This window comes from Myotis yumanensis, unplaced genomic scaffold (genome assembly GCF_028538775.1).
Source record: "Myotis yumanensis isolate MYYU_CA2020_CCGP unplaced genomic scaffold, mMyoYum1.0.hap1 SCAF_17, whole genome shotgun sequence".
Taxonomy (NCBI): domain Eukaryota; kingdom Metazoa; phylum Chordata; class Mammalia; order Chiroptera; family Vespertilionidae; genus Myotis; species Myotis yumanensis.
The window spans coordinates 19,894,872-19,908,583 of NW_027223768.1; the positions used below are offsets into that span (position 1 = coordinate 19,894,872).

The 13,712-nt window shown below is 35.4% G+C and overlaps 1 protein-coding gene and 1 non-coding gene across 4 annotated transcripts in view; both read right to left on the bottom strand.

The window, feature by feature from the left end:
• The window catches only part of COP1 (COP1 E3 ubiquitin ligase), a 103,228-nt gene that overhangs the window by 6,838 nt on the left and 82,678 nt on the right, over positions 1 to 13,712 (bottom strand). For all 3 annotated transcript variants that reach the window (XM_070397500.1, XM_070397499.1, XM_070397501.1), the window contains exons 17-18: positions 11,552 to 11,676; positions 10,304 to 10,464 (exon numbers count right to left, since the gene is read on the bottom strand). In XM_070397500.1, the coding sequence (XP_070253601.1) occupies positions 10,304 to 10,464; positions 11,552 to 11,676 (286 nt within the window). The remainder of the gene's footprint in view (positions 1 to 10,303; positions 10,465 to 11,551; positions 11,677 to 13,712) is intronic.
• Positions 2,278 to 2,416, bottom strand: LOC138996504 (small Cajal body-specific RNA 3). The gene has a single exon (XR_011468791.1). It is a non-coding gene; the product is annotated as a small Cajal body-specific RNA 3 (non-coding RNA).

The following is a 13,712-nucleotide window of genomic DNA, read 5'->3' on the forward strand; positions in this document are numbered from 1 at the left end:
ATTGAAAAGGATTTAAAAACACAGGGACAATGTTTACTACATGTAACAATAAAAATTATTAATTAACTTAAAAAAAGAGTTGACAAAAAATAAAAAGAACCAGGGACATTTCTTGGACTTGGTTGAGACATTCTAGAACAGTGGTTCTCAACCTTGGCTGCACATTGAAATCACCTGGGAATCTTTTCTGGGCCTCATCCTCCAGAAATTCTGTTTCTTTGTTATGGGATGAGGCCACAACATTAGTAACAAAGTAACAGAATTTCCAGATGATGGGGCCCAGAAATCAGGATTTTAAAAAGATTCCAAGGTGATTCTAACGTGCAGCCACGGTTGAGAACCACTGTTCTAGAAAGTGGTAATGAGCAGTGACAACACCTCTCCAGTATATTAGACACATATGTTGAGATAGGTTCAGTCATAAAGCAGTCTGTTCCCCTGTGTTCATAATTTTTAGCTGGAGGTCATTTTAGTGAAGGGTCTTGAATCTAGATTTGAATTCATCATACAAAGAAACAGAGCAAAAATAATACAAGTATGTAGAAAATTTTTAAATGGTTCATTAAAATGAAGACTAAAATAGACTAAGGGCTTCTAAAGAGCCTAGAGAAATAAGACTAGTTATTCAACAACTGTCTGATGTAATAACTGCTCAGAGTAAAAGATATAGGGTTTTCAAAACCACAAACAGGATTCTCACACAATCAGTTATAAATAAATTCCCAGCTGTGGCTTGCTTATTAGCACACCCTGGTGCTGTATGTAACATGTCAGTGCATTAGAAATGCCATTGCCACTCCCTCTCCGTCCCACACCTACAGCAGAACATACTCCATGAAAAACTAAATTTTAAATTTAGTACTAAGAAGTTAATAATTAACAGCCAACTTTTCCTCCTGGAAGTGGTCATTTTGGAAATTTGGGTACAAGTATAAGAATACATAAATTATATTTTGGAAAACATACTTTCTTAATGACAAATCAATTCTTAATGAGAAAAACTTAATGAAAGCCAACTCTGAGGAGTTCCTTCACATCTAAACTACTGTTTGACTTTTACTTATAACCCTGGACTAAACCAATGTGGTCCCTCAGAAAAATAATATTTCTATTTTCATTCCACTTTTTGTCTTTAGTTTACTGAAACAAACAATCTCTATTTTCAAAAACCATAAGATTACTCATAATCCAGTTAAGATGGATGCAGAGGTAACCTTACTTGGTGGTCTATTAACATGTTAAGCGCCAAGCCTGTTTTGTCTTCCTTTCTTTTTAGCCCACAATATCCGATTTCATCGATATGCTGGCGGCCGGAGACCGATGAGGTCCAAACGAAAAGTATAGTGTCAGTCACCGATGACTGACATGGCACTTAACGAGTTAATAATCCAGTATACTGTCGGGGAAGGAAGAAGAGGATAAAGGGGGGGATAAATGGTAACAGGAAGGAGACTTGACTTTGGGTGGTAAACTCATAATATGACACAGATGACAGCCTATATAATAAAAGCCTAATATGCTAAGTGTCTGGTCATCCGTTCAACCAAAGTGTAATATGCTAATGATATGCTAAGGCTGTTCAACTGCTTGCTATGATATGCACTGACCACCAGGGGGCAGATGCTCCAACCAGCTGGGGTCTGGCTGATTGGGACTGAGCAAGACAGGCCAGACATACCCTGGAGCCCTCCCACGTTCCCTCCCTGGCTGGCCCTGATTGTGCACCAGTGGGGTCCCTCGGCCTGGCCTGCGCCCTCTCACAATCCGGGCCCTCAGGGGGGCACATTGACTGTCAGGTAATTCCATCTATATAATAAAAGCCTAGGCGACTGTTACGGTGGAACAACTGGTCACTATGATGCGCACTGACCAGAAGTTCAATGCAGGAGCTGCCCCCTGGTGGTCAGTGCACTCCCACAGGGGGAATGCCGCTCAACTAGAAACTGGGCTCATGGCTGGCGAGCGCAGTGGTGGTGGTGGGAGCCTCTCCCGCCTCCACAGCAGCGCGAAGAGCAGCGAGCCGAGTGGTAAGGAGTGAGGGGTCCTGAACTGTGTGAGGGCGCAGGCCAGGCTGAGGGACACCCCCCCCCCCCCAACCCCCAGTGCACAAATTTCATGCACCGAGCCTCTAGTATTATAGAATTGTACACCTGAGATATATATATTACCAATGTCACCCCAATAAGTTCAATAAAAAATTTTTAAAACCCAGTACATGTAATCAGCAGATATTAACAAATGGCAAAGAGAGCAGTACCTGGAGTGCAGGTTTCTCAGCTTGTATGGAGGGGAACGATCAAACTTAGCCAGCTGTGCTAAGCCAGACAGAGACCTCCATGTTTATGTAGGATCACTGCAATTTGCAGACAAAGGCATTTTTCATTTGTCCACACGGTTGGTACCTGCAGGTCCCATTTTGGTGTGCTTCATTACTAAGAAGCCTTTTGCTATCCAGTCTTTTCTATACCAACTTCCTGACTGCATCAGATTCTCATTTAAATACACTTTAATGCATTCAAACAAGTTATGGAAAATAAACAGGATTTGAGAACCATTAAAAAGACACACAACATACAAACTGAAAGGGATCTTTACTCAGGGAGAAAAGGTTGTAAAAAACATGTACAAGGGAAGGAGGACTGAGATACACAAAAACATTCCATACATTCACCACCCTTCCTTCATTCCCAATGCTTTCCAAAGCCTTCTCCCTTCTCATCAAGAACCTAATCAACTTAATTTCCCTTACCACACAGCACTCAAATATTACCTCCAGACACCTAGTTTCCTTCACAGGACAGTAACTCTAGGCTTTTGGATAATCTCCTGAATAAAGCTGGAGAACCATGTGCTTGCAAGGCACATCTGATGGGAAAAAGACTCTGTCTTGAAGAGGGCCTCTGAGCATGGAACTGTGAATATCTAGTTACTAGTGCTATTTGCACAATTCCTCCAGAATACTCTGAGCAAAGCTGTTTCAAGGTTTCTGTACTATTTTAGTTATACCATGTAACAGTAGAAACTGCAATGAATTTAAGACAGGGAGACCTGGACCTGCATTTGGGGTCTGTCATAGTATTTCTTAACCTCCTTAGAGACTCAATTTCTTTAACTATAAAATAAATAATCTTAGGTTCTTTATAGAATTTTTATAAAAACTCAAAGAAAACATAGTAAAGTATCTAACCAAAAAGGAACAGGCATATTATAGACACTCAAAAAATACGTGGCAGTTATTCTTATTAAAATACCCATTTCTTTATAATTAAAATACCAATTTCTTTACAGTTGTTGCAACTATGACTACCACTATATCATTCTAGTCACTATAGTTATGATCTTATAAAATTGATTAAAACCATAAAGTAGATTCTCCAGTTAAGTAGCCTTAAATTTTAACATAATTCTAACTCCTAAAAAACTAAGTAGCTGCTGGTGTTGATATTTTTTGCTCTTAAAGGTAGAAGCGAGGAATATAACTGGGATCACACTAATGAAGTACAATTAGAGAAGAATATACCTGAATGGCAGCTGGCGGAGTGCACTCTATAGGTGTATCAGCAGCTGTGAGAAGCCAGAAATGAAGGAGATGAAATGGTTAAGAAAGGGATAGAAAAGTAGGGGTTGGGTTAAAAAAAGGATGAGAAAATTTAGATAAGTGGGAGGGAGAGAACTAGGCAATACAGATACATGGGGAACAACATGAACACAAGTTCAGAGGTAACATTAGGAATAGAATGGAGGCAATAAAGAAACTTTCTTAATAGATGTTTTGTGCTAGAAAATAGAAATAAGGTTGGACAAGTAGCATTACTTCAAATTCTTAAAAATCTTGAACACTGCTAGCAGTTTAGATTTAATGCCTAAGATCAAACACATGAGGAAAGAGAAATAATTAAAGAAGAGTAACATTTAAACTCACATCTATGATTACTCTATACTTATTTTAAAGGCTGACTTCTAATTAATTACTTAAGTTTGAAATCTGAGCTACCTTTAAATCAGTTCTTCTGGATCTTTTTTCCTATAATTGAAACTGGATTTTCTCAAGAATCTTATTTAATTGTGAGGGTAAAAATACAATTTTTAAATTAGATAAAGTCACCTGAAGTGAAACAGGTAAAATAATCAAGTTGAAGAAATATATTTATGAAATTATATCCTAATTTTTAATGATGGTCAAATATACTACTTGGAGTTACTTGCAAATACTGAGTTTGAAAGAAAGTTTTCTGAATGACCTAGGATCAATTAAAGGTAATGAGCAATGTTTGACTCTGTGAATTCCTATATGCAATGATTAAGGATATTTGGTAGCAGTATACAAAAGCTAATCTAAAGGGGGTATAAAGCCATTGGAAGTAATCTGTGAAGGCAAGGGAGGAACAGGAATGAGGAGATGAAAAACATAAATAAATGAAAAAAAGATAAATATAGGATATTTCAAACAAAGTATTATTGCTGTTGGATGAATATTTGAAGATAAAAAGAGATGCAACAATAATGATTTAGGAATTTTGGGCTTAAATGACTTAGAAGAATGATAAAGCCAAAAGGAAGTAAGGACATTAATCTGACAGAGGCTGAAAGGAAAAATCAAAGGAATAGCATTTCAGAATAAAATCCCAAAGAGCTCACTGCTGGATTTAAATTGCCCTCACTTCTTTTTGTGGCCAGTTAGGGTCTTTGAACATTTAATTAAGTAAAATTTCACTTAAAAATTCAACAAATTTCTTACAAAGCAATGTAAAAATAAAAAAGCTCAAAACCTGATTATGTTATAGCACTTGATTATATATGAATCCCATGGGCAGTGTTTTAAAAATAGAAATTCTGGAGCTTCTGAGTTGGTGAACACAGTTGGTGAAAGATGGCTTGCCCAGAGAAGGCATGGGAGCCCCATGCCACACCACCCCCATCAATACCTGCCTCTATGCATCTTTTCCATTTGGCTGCTCCTGGGCTATGGCCTTTATAATAAATTGGTAAGCATTTGATCAAATTTGGCTGATTAAACATCAAGACATGCTGCTTCCTGGGAGACAGATCTTGGGCTCCAGCTTTAAGATCCTGATTTAGTACAAGTACTACAAGAATATTCTAGCCTTTCTTTTTGCCAATGAGGAGATCAAAAAGAACCCCAGCCTCTCACTACCCAACGTTACCCCTTAGAATTGGTTTTTACAACCTCTTCCAAAATGACCAACTTCCGAAGGGACCTTGGAAAGCCTTCTTATGTGGCTCTTGAAAGGGTTTGAGATAGTGCCTATTACTGCTGTGAAATGAAGAAGAGGTCTGTAGTAGCCATTGTTGGGAACACTTTTTTTCTCATTCTCACATGCAAACACTATTGGATCTCTACAAATTTCCGCAAGTGGGACCAAGAATGGAGGTGTCAGGGATGAGACCTTTACTTCCTTCCCCCCTTAATTCTAGGCTATTTAATAAAATAAGAGATTTATGTGTCCTACTAAAGACACACAAAAATTAAGGTTCCTGGGTCTTACCTTCAGAAACTGACTTATAAGTCTGGGGTTTCGAAATTTGCTTTTAAAATACATATTCCAGGAAATTAATAATACTGACGTAAATATTAATAGACCATACTTTGAAAAAGACTGGTATAGATATTGAAAACTGTCTATAAATGTTGAGTCCACAGAAAAAAGAAATCTGTACTTTTCTGCTTTGGGTCAGGGGTGACAAGGAGGAAATTGAAAAGATTTACTTATTTCTTTTTTTAAATAACTTGAATTTATAGATCTCACACAAGAACAACAGAATTCCAAGATTAATAGGACAAAAGTTTTTAACCTAGGGAGGCTTTTAAGTTTAGTGAGAATGATTATACACGTAAAAATTTATTTGTAACACTTTTATAAATTTATATAAATTTATCTGGTTAAAAAAGATACACAGTACTTGAATTTGAATCACAGAAATTTAGTAGAAAAGTTAAACTTCACAAGTGGAGATCTATGAGGATTTAAAATAAATAAACTAGAAAGGGAAGCTAAAAACAGGGTTGTTACCTACACTAGTGCAGTTTACATATACCACAAAATGTCCCATTCTTTTCTTTCATATTCTCATTCCCATGTTTTAAAACTAGTTATGACAAAGTAAAACACATGAAGTCTGCACAACTTCATAAAATGCATTTTAGAACTTTTTGCCCACATTATCAAGTGACATTGTACACTCAAAGGATTTAAGTAAAACTGGGGTAAAGAATGGGTTAACACAATGAAAATTCAGAAAATGTTGACTTTTACTGCATGTGGAACCATAAGTTCTTGAATGTTTCACATTTTTAAACAATGTTTACTGTTTATGAGGTAATGGGAAGAGGAAAAGAGAGAGGGAGGGAGGATGAAGAGAGAAAGAGAAGGAGAAAGGGAGGGAACGAGGGAGGGAAGGAGAGAGGGAGGAAATAAGGGAGGGAGGGGGAAAGAGGAACATCTTATATTGGCTCCCAACTCACTCCCAGTAAAAGCCAAAACAGTCGTGACAATGCTAAACAATGCTGTACTGAAGTGGCTCTTCTTCACTCTGAAACATCTGCTGCTCTCCACCTAGCTCACTGTAGTGCACAAAACACTGCCTTCTTTCTGTTCCTTGAACACTAATCACATTCTTAAAGGCTTCCGAACTGTTTGCTTCACCAGGAAAACTCCTCTATATTTCAACATGGATTATGCTTTCATCTCCTCTAGTCTTTGCTCTAAGTCACCACCAATTGAAAACTACTCCAGCACTCCCTACTCCAGCACTCTCCCACTTTTTGGCTTTGTGTTTTTTTCTCCAAAGCACTCGCTCCTTCTACTATAACAACTTATTTACTTTGTTTTCGGTCTTCTCCAGCACATAAAATTGTAAGTCTCCTATGAAGGCCAGAGCTTTTTTTACAGTTTTGTTCACAGTTTATCTCTAGGATCTAAACTGTGGCTGCACATAATATTGGTTGAATAAATGAACAAAAGAGTCTTTCACACCTTCTGCCACATCTAAAATAAGAAAAGTTATTTTAGTGACTAATAAAAGGAAGTTATTATAAAAATCACTAGAGGCCCAGTGCACAAATTCGTGCACGGTGGGGTCCAGCTGGCCCACCCCAATCGGGGAGAGCTGGCCAGGGGGAGGAGCCACGGGCAGTTGGCTGGCTGGCCCTGCCCCTTGGTCAAACTCCCAGTCAAGGAGACAATTTGCATATTAGCCTTTTATTATAGAGGATTATTATATAGGATACTTAAAACATATCTGGAGTAGTAATGAAATGAGTTACAGAACTAAATCTTTTTATTGTGAAATAAAGCAAGTTCCTGGGTGATGCCTTTTTTTAAGAATCTCCATTTGTATTTTATTTTCAGCAGTTTTACTATGTATCAAGGTATGATTGTCCCTAGGAGGGGGATCACAGTATCATATACAACTAGCTTTAATCCAGCACTAAATTAGCTTTATAGAGGGATACAAGGTAGGAAATTCATCATGCACAGCACCTTCAAACTCATCAGGGGGCAAGCAACTATTTACAGGCATAGTTTCTTGGATCTCTCCCCAACTCACACGAAGAGTACTCAAGAGTTGCCAAGGACAGTTAAGGTGCAAGTGGTTCACCCCCATACAGAGATGTGCCTTGTTTTCCTGCCAGTCTTATACTGTTCACTTTGAACAGATGTAAGGACTATAAGCCAACTCACAGTTCTCTCACTCCAGATGAAATACCACAGATGAAGTTTCATAGAAAATTTAAGATAACTAGCTCCTAGCACATATTTGTCTAAACTCAAGTTTATTTCCATAAAATAGTGCTATAAGGCAGACCAAAGTTAAATTTTTAAGCAGGCCTAGGTCTGCAAGAGGTCTAGGTTAAATATTAAATCTATACTCACATTGTAGATTGCAAATCACTTATTCTCTGGGATACAAAGGCTTCATGAATCTCTACCTTGATGTCTTTCATCAATTTTGTCAAGTTCTTAACAACAATCCTTTCTAATATTTGCTTCAGCAGCATTATTTCTCATCTGTCCTTTTAGGTCTCCTATTTATTAAACTTTCTTACTTCATCTTCTATTTCCTTTCTATATTTTTTCATCACTTTGTCTCTCCATGTTTACTTCTGTATGTTTTCTTCTAATTTAACTACAAGTTCATTAATTCTCTTTTCAACTGTGTCTGATCTTCCATTCAACCCATCCTGTGTTCTTAATTTTGTTAGCTCTCTATTTTCAGTTCTAGAATTTTCATTTTAAAGTGTTTAGTTCCCAGTTTAAATTTTCAATATTTTCTTTAATCTCATCAGCGTGGGTATTTTCAAGCGATGTCTGATAACTCCAATATCCAAAGATGCTGTGATTTGTTTCTACTCTCCATTGCTTCTGCTGGATTTATTCATGCTGCCTTGCTTTTCCCTAGGTCTGTTTATTTTTTTTGTGCCCTAATTATTGCAATTGCAATTTAAAAAACATAAATGAAGTTTTCAGATGATCTTCTTTAAAGGATCTTTCAGAAAGGATTTAATATTGCATCCTGTGGATTCTAGCAATCCAGAATCACCTCCCTTTAATTTCAGGATTGATATGATTTGAAGTTGAGTTGCAATCACTGTGAGGCTTATCTTCCACAGTGGTAAGCACTTCCTGAATCTCTACCTTGATGTCTTTCATCAATACCTGTGCCCCTTTGAAACTACCATTAAGTGCTCTCAGCCACTCCACCAAAATTGGCAAATGCTCCCAGGCAAAAGTACACTCAAAAATCAGGGTCACATTTCTAGGCTGGTAATTCTTTTCTATCTTGTGTACTTTCCAATGCCTTCAAACAGGTTTTTGTTTATAAAATACATATACCTGCTCCCAATTTTCTAGTACTACTTCGAGCAGTGGTTCTCAACCTGTGGGTCGAGACCCCTTTGGGGGTCAAACGACCCTTTCAAGGGGTCGTCTAAGACCATTGGAAAACACATATATACTTACATTTTGTTTTTGTGATTAATCACTATGCTTTAATTATGTTCAATTTGTAACAATGAAAATACATCCTGCATATCAGATATTTACATTACGATTCATAACAGTAGCAAAATTACAGTTATGAAGTAGCAACGAAAATAATTTTCTGGTTGGGGGTCACCACAACATGAGGAACTGTATTAAAGAGTTGCGGCATTAGGAAGGTTGAGAACCACTGACTTAGAGGAAAGATTGGTCCAACACTTAGTCTGCCATTACCAATACTGAAAATTGAGTAAGAGAACTTTAAACAATATAGCAATGGAGTATATCTAATTAAAGTTAAACCATACCTGGAACTCAAATATCTTAACGTACTCATTAATTAAGAATTTTTGTGTCAACAATAAAACCAACCAAGTAAGCAACTAAAAAGCTATTTTTTGAAAAAATGACACTAAAGAATGACTACTCTTTAAAAAAATCAAGATAAATTATTTCTTCATATACTTTATTAGAAAGCTTGTACTTTAAATAAGTGACAAGTTGGAGAAAACATTTTTTTGCAACCTAGAAGTGCAACTTTCTTAAGAAATTAAATGTATTTAAATATTCTTGAAAAATATATTTTGTAGAAAGTAATTCTGCCCTGAAATAGAATCTAATTAGTTGTAGGCCACTCCCCTTTATCTACATCAAACCTTTTTCTTCCTAATACAATACCTGGTTTAGCTAAATGTCTTTTGAGCATATACTGCATGTGATCACTAAGAACATTAAGATATAACCCGGCTGGCATGGCTCAGTGGTTGAGCATCAAGCTATGAACCAGGTGGTCATGGTTTGATTCCCGGTTAGAGCACATGCCCAGGTTGTGGGCTTGATCCCCAGTGTGGGGCACGCAGGAGGCAGCTGATCAATTATTCTCTCTCATCATTAATGTTTCTATCTCTCTCTCCCTCTCCCTTTCCCTCTGAAATCAAAAATATATATTAAAAAAAGAAAAGAAAAATAAGATACAGTGTATACTCTGGAGAAATCTCCAGTTTTATGGAATAGATATAGAGACAAAGTTTTAATGGCTGTAACACAGGCATACACAAAATGCTATGGGTACATAGGAGAAACATTATGTCAGTATGACACTGTCCTATTAGTGACATTTCCATTACTACCTAAAATGCTTGTATCCTTTAGTGATCGATGCAAGGCTAAGCAAAAACATAAAATGCATACCACATATCAATTTATATTTTAAACATTAAAAAAACTCACCTGTGTGTACATAAACATAAAGAATTATATAGAACACCAAGGTGGAAAAAAAAACTGCTATGAAAACTTACCCCATCTGGCAGTGCCCTCCAGCACACAGCACTAACAAATTCATTTGTATCATCTTCTTTTCGGTCTTTGTCAAGAACACTTTTAACTGTATCAAACTTAAACGTTAGCAAAGTCTTAGAAAGTCCTTTATAGTACAGGTAAAGAGAGTTGTTCTCGCTTCCTAAAAAAATTTAAAAATAAATAATTTTTTAGAATGGGATAATTCAGAGCTAGGATAGCACATTCATAAGATAATTTATACCTCAGAGTTTAAACTCCAAGACTAAATATCTTTTATGGTTAATTTTGAAAGAACAGAGCATGGGACTTCTTGGGAATCATGTCAGAAAAGAATTCATAGGAAAAACTACACTTTACTAATCTAAAGACATAATCACTGTTAAATGATTTAACATTGGGAATTCTAAGGCTGAAATTACCACATGAAAATCATTTCTAGGAAAGGTCTCCAGAAGAATAAAAACATTGTTAATATCGCATGAATCTTTAATTACATTTACAACAATTTCATCTAGAGAGAAAAAAGAAAGTTATTGCACCTGTGAAGGCAAATTTTAATAACCTAAAAAACTTATTTCCCAATCCCTAATGAAGGCATTACTCTATTAGGTAAGCAGTCTAGAAACCTACATTTTTGAGCAGTCTATGAGAAGTTGGATAATTATGCAGAGAGTTGCTTTGCAGGGTTTAGGTTCACATACATGTGGAGAGAGTCAACTTTACTCAATAAAGGCCAAGTCATTTGAAGGTATTGATGAAAGTTCATTTCTTCAGGCATTAGATATATCATAAAGCTGAATAATACTAAATTTGATTTTTCTACTTCTGATTTAAAAATGTATAAATTATCATTAAAAAAAGCCCCAGAAGATCAGATAAAGACTACCCAAATAGACTGCTTAATGAAGAGAACACTTTATAGGAGAAAATAAATAACAAGCTCAAGAACACAAATAATGTCTCCAAAATTAGGATATTAGCAAACATTAATATTTTCTCTTTTACATAATATCTATAGAAATTATGTTATAATGGAGAACAACCAAAAACATATTTAAAAATATTATGCTATTTCATGTGGTTAGGATTTGCTAGTGTTCCGTAGAGAAGGGAAGGACTAATGCAGTCCAATCTGAGGATTAATTAATTAATATATTCCACTATAGTGGAATACATATAGTTCCACTGAATGCATTTTGGTGACAGGTACCTGTTAAAAAAGTGTAGGAAAAGATGGTTTCACATACCACAAGCTATGTAATCACCATTGGAAGCGAGGCCTACAAAGTTTTTTTCATTGATATGACCCTTGAAGGAACGTAGACAGTATGGTTTCCCTACATTCCACAGTTTTAACTGGCTGTCCGTTGAGCTAAAGTAAACACAAAAAGTTAGAGCATATTTAAGATTTCATGGCATGAAACTCATCGCTACTAATTAGAGGCACTCTAGTTGGGTGGTTAAAAATGCAGAATCTGAAACCAGACTGTTAGGATGCTCAATATGCTGATAATTTGTTTTTGACCTTGGGTAAGTTATTTAACCTCTCTGGCCTGCTTTTTTTTCATCATTTAAATGTGAAATATGATTCTTACACTATAAAATTTATAAGATGTTATGAATCTTGTCTTTTAAAAATTAAATTAATTCATTTAAAATGTTTTCAATAGTCCATGGGCATTAATAAACATTAGTCATTGGTAACATCATACCACCACCATCAAAACACAATTGTTCTGCTTGTTTTGATTTACTTTTCAACTCTTGAATTGTATTAGTATACCGAATATAAACTATATTCAAAGCTTAATTGTACCTGCAGAGGTGGAATACTGTAAATAGTTGAATGATCTATATAAAGTAGTTTATCTTGCTGAAATAATATGCAGATACAGTTATTTACCAAAAAGTAATTATATAAATCACTGGTAATTATTATATAGAGACAGTCTTGGGACTTAAAACTACATGTTTTTTCTCTTTTTGTTCAAAAACTGGATCATAAGACGTATATTATTTTGTAAATTGCTTCTCCACCATTCATAAATTTGTGTTACATTGTTTTCTGTAAAATAACTCATTTCTGTATCTTTATTAATGACTACATAATAAATCTTTTTATTTACTCTAACATTCATAGACTAGAGCACCATGGTAAGTATTTTACATACATTATTTTATTTAAAGATTCACAACTAAAGATTAGTACTATTATTTAGAGATGAACAAACTGAGATTCAGGAGGTTGAGGACATTTTCAAGGTACCACAGTTAGTAAACAGTAGAGCCAAGACTGAATCTTTATTTCAGAGGCCAAATGCCATCAAACTCTTGAAATACTTCTCTATTGGTTCTCATCATTTTTCAATATAACATCTATTCTTCGGTATTGATATTGTCATCAATTTGTTTTTTGTTCAATAGTGTTGCAGTGAATATCCCTTTATGTGTGTATATATATGTATAAATATACACACATTTTTAAACTGGCCAACAATTCAGAGGTTGCAACAATGTGTGTATTTTACTTTTCAATATTTCTAAATATACTTGTGAATAAATTTATTCTAAATACTTCTAAACTCCAAAATGTGCAAGAGAAAAGTCATCTTGATTTATAATATCAACCCATCCTGTGTTTTTAATTTTGTTAACTCTATATTTAGATTGGTCAAAGATTTGGACCAATCTTTTCTTTAAGTAGTACTAGAAAAGTGGGAGTAGGATACTTTTTGACTTGTAACTACTTAATTCAGATTTGTGAACCAATGACCTATACTACTTGCCCTTCTAAAGCTCAGTTCCTACTTTCTTTTGTTCCCTTCTTTGTAATTCAATTCAAATTGCCAAATTCTTATCGAGGGCAAGCAGCATGAAGGTAGATGTGGTGAGAAATACCAAGCAGAAATCCGTGGCATTAATAATCTCCTGAGAGATTAGAAGCTAAGTGAAGAAAAGAAAACAATATATCATTTACCTTGATAATAATAGATATGAAAAAGAGAGAACTAAAGAACGGGTATTTACTAGGTTAATATAAAATGAAGAGAACTATAAAATGGATCACAGAAAGAAGGGGCTGCTTCTGTTAGCAGAAAAACTTTGTCAACAATATTTTGGCAGATGAGATTTATGTATCTGGTTGACCTCTTAAAAGACAACTAAAAGCTATACTATGACTCTCTAGGTCAGAAGCTTCTAAAAGGATATTTGTTGGGTATAAGCATTCATAGTTGGAAAGTTCTCTTCAAAGCACATGTAAAACTCACCATGAAATCATAAGGAGATCAAATAACATATAATCAAAAGTCAATCAAATATAACTTGAAATAAATACACTACAGTACTGCAATGTAGATATATATAGAATAACATTAGTTGAATTAAACAAAACACTTCTCATTTTAT